The 7,559-nt window shown below is 45.2% G+C and overlaps 1 protein-coding gene across 1 annotated transcript in view; it reads right to left on the minus strand.

Moving 5' to 3' along the window:
* The window catches only part of LOC109900539 (reticulon-4-interacting protein 1 homolog, mitochondrial), a 16,427-nt gene extending 9,179 nt beyond the window's left edge, over positions 1–7,248 (minus strand). Inside the window, exons 1-7 of the mRNA XM_020496197.2 lie at positions 6,579–7,248; positions 6,293–6,444; positions 5,341–5,409; positions 4,379–4,503; positions 3,596–3,644; positions 3,291–3,427; positions 2,289–2,472 (exon numbers count right to left, since the gene is read on the minus strand). Of these exons, the coding sequence (XP_020351786.1) occupies positions 2,289–2,472; positions 3,291–3,427; positions 3,596–3,644; positions 4,379–4,503; positions 5,341–5,409; positions 6,293–6,444; positions 6,579–6,876 (1,014 nt within the window). The 5' untranslated portion in view covers positions 6,877–7,248. The remainder of the gene's footprint in view (positions 1–2,288; positions 2,473–3,290; positions 3,428–3,595; positions 3,645–4,378; positions 4,504–5,340; positions 5,410–6,292; positions 6,445–6,578) is intronic.
* Between the last annotated feature and the right edge of the window lie 311 nt (positions 7,249–7,559).

Genomic DNA, 7,559 nt, shown 5'->3' on the forward strand with positions numbered 1-7,559 from the left:
AGAGACACACTCACAGAGACACACACACATACACACACACACAAAGAAGAAGTGGTGATCTCTCATATTTGTTGTTGTGTGTGGTAGGGGCTTGGGAGAAAGAGGCGAAGTCGAGAGGTGCCTCTCTCGCTAAAATCTGTCCAAAATAAGCCCAATGCGGTTTTATGAACTTAAGCTTTGTCTGCCTTGGGACAAGGGGGACAACGACTCCCATTGTTAGGGCGGAGATATGAGCATCTAGTCATTACAGTGGGGCAAAAAAGTATTTAGTCAGCCACCAATTGTGCAAGTTCTCCCACTTAAAAAGATGAGAGGCCTGTAATTTTCATCATAGGTACACTTCAACTATGACAGACAAAATGAGGGGAAAAAAATCCAGAACATCACATTGTATAATTTTTTATGAATTTATTTGCAAATTATGGTGGAAAATAAGTATTTGGTCACCTACAAACAGTCACACTCCAAACTCCACTATGGCTAAGACCAAAGAGCTGTCAAAGGACACCAGAAACAAAATTGTAGACCTGCACCAGGCTGGGAAGACTGAATCTGCAATAGGTAAGCAGCTTGGTTTGAAGAAATCAACTGTGGGAGCAATTATTAGGAAATGGAAGACATACAAGACCACTGATAATCTCCCTCGATCTGGGGCTACACGCAAGATCTCACCCCATGGGGTCAAAATGATCACAAGAACAGTGAGCAAAAATCCCACAACCACACGGGGGAACCTAGTGAATGACCTGCAGAGTGCTGGGACCAAAGTAACAAAGCCTACCATCAGTAACACACTACGCCGCCAGGGACTCAAATCCTGCAGTGCCAGACGTGTCCCCCTGCTTAATCCAGTACATGTCCAGGCCCGTCTGAAGTTTGCTAGAGAGCATTTGGATGATCCAGAAGAAGATTGGGAGAATGAAATATGGTCAGATGAAACCAAAATATAACTTTTTGGTAAAAACTCAACTCGTCGTGTTTGGAGGACAAAGAATGCTGAGTTGCATCCAAAGAACACCATACCTACTGTGAAGCATGGGGATGGAAACATCATGATTTGGGGCTGTTTTTCTGCAAAGGGACCAGGATGACTGATCCGTGTAAAGGAAAGAATGAATGGGGCCATGTATCGTGAGATTTTGAGTGAAAACCTCCTTCCATCAGCAAGGGCATTGAAAATGAAACGTGGCTGGGTCTTTCAGCATGACAATGATCCCAAACACACCGCCCGGGCAACCAAGGAGTGGCTTCGTAAGAAGCATTTCAAGGTCCTGGAGTGGCCTAGCCAGTCTCCAGATCTCAACCCCATAGAAAATCTTTGGAGGGAGTTGAAAGTCCGTGTTGCCCAGCAACAGCCCCAAAACATCACTGCTCTAGAGGAGATCTGCATGGAGGAATGGGCCAAAATACCAGCAACAGTGTGTGAAAACCTTGTGAAGACTTACAGAAAACGTTTGACATCTGTCATTGTCAACAAAGGGTATATAACAAGGTATTGAGATAAAAGTTTATTGACCAAATACTTATTTTCCACCATAATTTGCAAATAAATTAATTTAAAATCCTACAATGTGATTTTCTGGAGAAAAAAAATCTCATTTTGTCTGTCATAGTTGACGTGTACCTATGATGAAAATTACAGGCCTCTCTCGTCTTTTTAAGTGGGAGAACTTGCACAATTGGTGGCTGACTAAATACTTTTTTGCCCCACTATATATACAGATCTCTGGTGTAAATGGGAAGGTGCACAGCACAGAAGGAGCGAACAAGATCAAAAAGACAACATGAGAACAAGCAGACAAACGCTCATAAAAACTCAAATATAAGTCATACAGGCCATGGTTGAATCAGTCACATGGTGCCAACTGCCCCACCCTGGCCAAACTAAGGGGTTTCACTTATCTATTTTTCACACTATTGTAAAGCATTGGCACAGATTTTATTTTTTACAGATATTGTCTTTTCCAGCATGGTTCTAGCAACTATGTTTGATGTGTAACCTGTCCAGCGCAGCTCAGCGGTGTGAAACCCCCACCCCTGTAACCCCCACCCTGACAGAGGGGCGGGGTCGGTTGGTTTCGTCAAGTTACAATAAAGGCTTTTTAAACTTTTACATGAGAGTGCATTGATATTTTAGTTAGTTTTGCGTATGTAACAGAGGTGAATCGGACTCAAGCCCTTACCAGCGACTCAAGCCCTTTCCCGAGCGTAAGACCGGAGTTCAGACCTCATCCGTGACACGTATGCAATGTTCACACTGCCGGCATCAACTTGTTTTGCTAGCTTACCGTGATGGCCTTCTGGTGCAGGTTGAGTCCTGAGTGGACGGCTCCCTCCAGCAAGCCCATGGAGTCGATGTTAAGCAGGAAGGGGGTGACCAGGGTCACGTATTTGGCCCCTGACCAGGACTTTAGCAGGCCCAGGGCCCACTGCTCCGAGTCCCCGCCCACATTGTCCAGGATCACATCGAACCTGAGGGGGAACACAGGGAGACAGTGGTTATAATGAAAAAGTCTAACACACTATCCTGAGACTCTGTATTGACTCTGGTACTTTCTTTCACTTTGTTCAGTCCAGCACGGTTCCAACTAAGATGGAGGATGTGTAACCAGCTCAGCGCAGTAGAATTCTGCTTGATTCACTAATGTAAACATGGTAAGAGAGAGGAAGAGAAAGAGCGAGAATCCAATCCACAACAACACAACACTCAAGATGGTCCTATACCTTCATGCTATTCAATAGACAAATATAGAAGTCAACCTGACGATAAACTGAGATGTCTAGCCAAGCCTAAGGGATTGAAGTGTGTCTTCACTCAGGACCACTGAGACAAGGTTATCAGCCACCCAACCCTCCCCCAATGGAGAGCATTTAGTCTCCCATTCTAGTCCTTGAGCCACGTTGCCATGGAAACCAGGAAGTGAATCATTGAGCAGGTATGCCAAATCAACCTTGCTCAGCTGCGTGGGTGGGTAATGTTGTTTATGACGTTGGCCAGGGAGAGAGTTGGTGGGGAAAGTGGTATTCGAGTGGGAACGTGACTGTATGTCATTAGATTGGACCTTGGCAGCTAGCTACACTCATGTCTCAGAAATATGTTAACAGATCAAACCTAGAGGAGAATCTCAATGGATAAAATAGGGTTTATTTACGATACATGATCTCTTTGAGGCACTCATTATCTTCTAGTGTTGTGGCCCTGTCTCAGTCGACACATCACAGGGTTGTAAAAAGTGTTTTAAACATTCCTTGATACACACTTTTACATTATTCCAACTAATAAAACACACTTTTCCATCAGTCCCAGCTCCGTGGCCACGTCTCCCGCCGTGTAGTCCACCACTTCATCCGCACCCAGACCCCTCACCAGTCCCTCGGCATTGTGGGAGCAGGTCACTGTCACGTGGGCGCCCCAGGCCTTCAGCAGCTACAGAGGAAACAGACACTTAGTGAGAGAGACACCTCTGTGTGGTTGTGTGTTGATGTGTGTATACTCTTTATGATTGCACAAGGTCAACCAACCACTGGTGCTGGTGTGAGGTGAGTCTTTAGTGTTGGTGCTATGAGCTGCTGGTCATATCTGAAAGGTCCTTACCTGGATGGAGAATGTTCCAACACCACCTGAGGCTCCGGTGATAAGAACTCTGAGGGGGGGGGTGAAGAGAGAGAGACAGGGTGGGAGAGAGAGAGAGACAGGGTGGGAGAGAGAGAGAGACAGGGTGGGAGAGAGAGAGAGACAGGGTGGGAGAGAGAGAGAGACAGGGTGGGAGAGAGAGAGAGACAGGGTGGGAGAGAGAGAGAGACAGGGTGGGAGAGAGAGAGAGACAGGGTGGGAGAGAGAGAGAGACAGGGTGGGAGAGAGAGAGAGACAGGGTGGGAGAGAGAGAGAGACAGGGTGGGAGAGAGAGAGAGACAGGGTGGGAGAGAGAGAGAGACAGGGTGGGAGAGAGAGAGAGACAGGGTGGGAGAGAGAGAGACAGGGTGGGAGAGAGAGAGACAGGGTGGAAGAGAGAGAGACAGGGTGGGAGAGAGAGAGATCAGACATGGAGGTCAGGATTCAAAGAGAGAAGATGATCCATCTATGTTCAGTGTAACACATATCAGACATAGTATTGCTGGCTGCTTAGCCGAGCACCAGAGTGAGCATCATGCAGCAGTGATGTCATCCTGCGTGACACTTAAAGTAAAGCTACTCTTGCTCAAACCAAGACCATGGTTTTTGGTATAGTGATTGGTTAGAACGCTGCTTCAGAAGTGCAAAGTGTTGGTCTAGGGTTTGTGGCCAAAGTGGAACAGGGTGGGGACCTACTGTCACAGAGCAGGAGCGATGTCTGGGAGAGGGAGAAATCTGGTCACGTATGGATGTGTGTGTACTTGCCGTTTGTTAGTGCAGTTGTCTCTGCACAGGCCGCCCGCGTTGACCAGGGCAGACAGGGCCGTGGCAGCCACGTAGGGGATGGACGCCGCCTCCCTGTGACTCAGCGACCTTGGTTTGTGGGAGACCTGAGGTGGGAGGGCACACAAATACAATTTTTCATTCATACAAGGACACAAACACACATGGTAACTACTAGAAGGACAATACAGGCAACGATGGGAAAGCAGAACGACTGGAGTTGCTGCAAGGACAGGACAACAGGACAGGACACCAGGACAGCAGGACAGAACAACAGGACAGGACAGCAGGATAGCATGCTGATAAGTGCCAAACAAATGATGCATCCCACAACTCAGTTTGTCTGGCTAGCCTAATTGCTGCTTTCACTGGCTCATGGAACCAGTTGTACTGTGAGTCTTTATTCATTATGCATACTTCGTTGCAATATGATTACATAATAATAGACTTGCACCTCATCCAAGTTTGTTTTCCACGTTTTCTCAGTTGAAGCAAGGGTTCATAGAAAGCAATGCCCCCTGGTACTTCCATTTGTTTGAAAACAGAGCCATTAAAATAAGCTAATATTCTCCTCTATAACAGAGCCATTCAAATCTGAAAGAAGCCTATGCTCTTTTCTATTCAGCAGACGACTGAGCACCAAGAGGGTGGTCCGTCTTACAAAGACTAAGATAGATTTTCATGAAACAATTCAGTTTCTACATGTATAATGGGATAACGCAATGAATGAAAACCTGTTTGGAAAACAATTCATAATAACAATTACATGCCATTTAGCAGACGCTTTTATCCAAACATACATACATTCATTTTATGGACGGTAGGTCCCGGGAATCAAACCCACTATCCTGGCGTCGGAGGGGACATGCTCTACTAGCTGAGAACCACCCTGTCATTGCATTAATAAAATGTACACGTAGCATACACAGTCATAGTAGAATTACCTCATACTCTGTCAGATTCACCATCTCTGCTAGGCTGCCCTGCTTCCATGGAGGGATGGCCGCCCACACCTGTGAAGAAAAAACACACACAAAACACACACAAAATAATATATATATTATTTCAAACATTTTATATTTTCAACATATTAGTTATTTACAATAACATCGTAATGAATACGAAAAACACAAAACAACGCCGAAGTCCTCTAAAAACACAAAACAACGCCGAAGTCCTCTAAAAACACAAAACAACGCCGAAGTCCTCTAAAAACACAAAACAACGCCGAAGTCCTCTAAAAACACAAAACAACGCCGAAGTCCTCTAAAAACACAAAATAACGCCGAAGTCCTCTAAAAACACAAAACAACGCCGAAGTCCTCTAAAAACAAAATCAAACGTGTTCCAATAAGCAGACAGGCAACCACCAGACAGTTGGAACGTTTGGACTAGACGAGTTTCTGCACACCACCTGCAGCCCGACGGAGGCTCAGCAGAGGAGCCCAGACGGGGCCCTGCTGAGGGGGCCAGCCAAGCCACAACCACTAGGGATGGAAAAATACATTCTAAGGGTATCTCTGTAATCCTACTTGATAAACAAGGTATCAGATAATGAGTGTGACAAGTGTGGAACAAAAAACAACACCTGTTTCATTCCTGCCAACAATGCAAATAATTTACCAGTAGGTAAAAAGTATGGCCAGGTGCATTTTCATTCGATCAGCAAAACGGCTGTTCTCTTGAATGTCACAAGAAGGCACTGTGCATGCCATCCCGACTCAGCATGGGTGTGTTCAGTAAACACCAAATTAAGGAACCCGAGTAAAAACTGGAGAGACAACTTGGAATTGTTCAATAACAAATGTCCATTTTCATTTTCCGTTGCAAAACGTTTTGCTACGGTCAGACCTAATGACTGTTACAAGGCCACATCAGAGCTGCTCAACTACGTACCTCATCTCCTGGTTTGAAATGGGTCACTCCTGACCCACAATCCAACACCACGCCAGAGACATCCCGACCGAGTATGATGGGAAACTCGCCGCCGTTCTGACCCAAAGACACCGGGTCCCGTCTCAGCTTCAGAAGATTTGACCCATACCCTCCTGAGAAATATAAACAGAAAGATTAGTAAAACAATTGTGATAGATGCAAAATTATTCCCATGACAGCTAATGCAACTGACTGAAAGGAGATATGACAATGAGCATATTGACATTATAGACTTATAGATACTTACTCCTCATGGATATGTCGAGAGGGTTGAGGCTTGCAGCGTGGACCTGGATTAAGACCTCACTTGCTGAGTTGACACTGGGAGCTGTGGCATCTTCAGTGAACCGCAGTACCCCATTGTTGCCATACTCGTCAATCACCCAAGCTGGCATGCTGGACCGCAATCTCGAAGAGGAGCTGAGATTTCTTCGGAGGGAGCATATGATGTTCCCAGAACTAGCCATCTTTGTAGTTAAAGCAAGTGCTCTTGCATGGGGCAAAAATAGCTGCCTGCAGCACGCCGTGACTTTGACAGAGCCCATATCGAATGTTATTATCCACCTCCTGAAATGTCTAGCAAATCAACTGTGTAGAAAAGTATAAATGGCTTCATGCACTGTCTAACGTAAGGGCTACATGTCAATAGTACGATAATTATGAATGTCAGCGTTGAGGTGACATGTAGCTATTCATTAAACATTCACGCTCATAGAAATACCTTAAAGTTTTAATGAATTACCATGAAGCTACGAAAGTGTTACCCGAAATTATGCACGAACGAAAATCCCAAAATATCTTTATCTTGATAACTAAAATGAATAAGTTACATGACGTGCCTCTGGTACATAACTTACACAACATTCGCTTCCTACTCTCAGTTACCGCTGACCTCATTCTTCTTCGTGTAGTTTTCCGGCAGACTATATGCTTTGTCGTGTATTGCTGCCGTTAACAGGTCGGAGTGTGGATTGCACATTTCCTTCACAGAGCCGAAAACTAACTATACATTTATTATGCAAAGAGAGAGAAAAAGAAGAAGAATCAAATCAAATCGAATTGATTTATTTAGCCCTTCGTACATCAGCTGATATCTCAAAGTGCTGTACAGAAACCCAGCCTAAAACCCCAAACAGCAAGCAATGCAGGTGTAGAAGCACGGTGGCTAGGAAAAACTCCCTAGAAAGGCCAAAACCTAGGAAGAAACCTAGAGAGGAACCAGGCTATG

Source organism: Oncorhynchus kisutch, linkage group LG12, assembly GCF_002021735.2.
Source record: "Oncorhynchus kisutch isolate 150728-3 linkage group LG12, Okis_V2, whole genome shotgun sequence".
Lineage (NCBI taxonomy): Eukaryota > Metazoa > Chordata > Actinopteri > Salmoniformes > Salmonidae > Oncorhynchus > Oncorhynchus kisutch.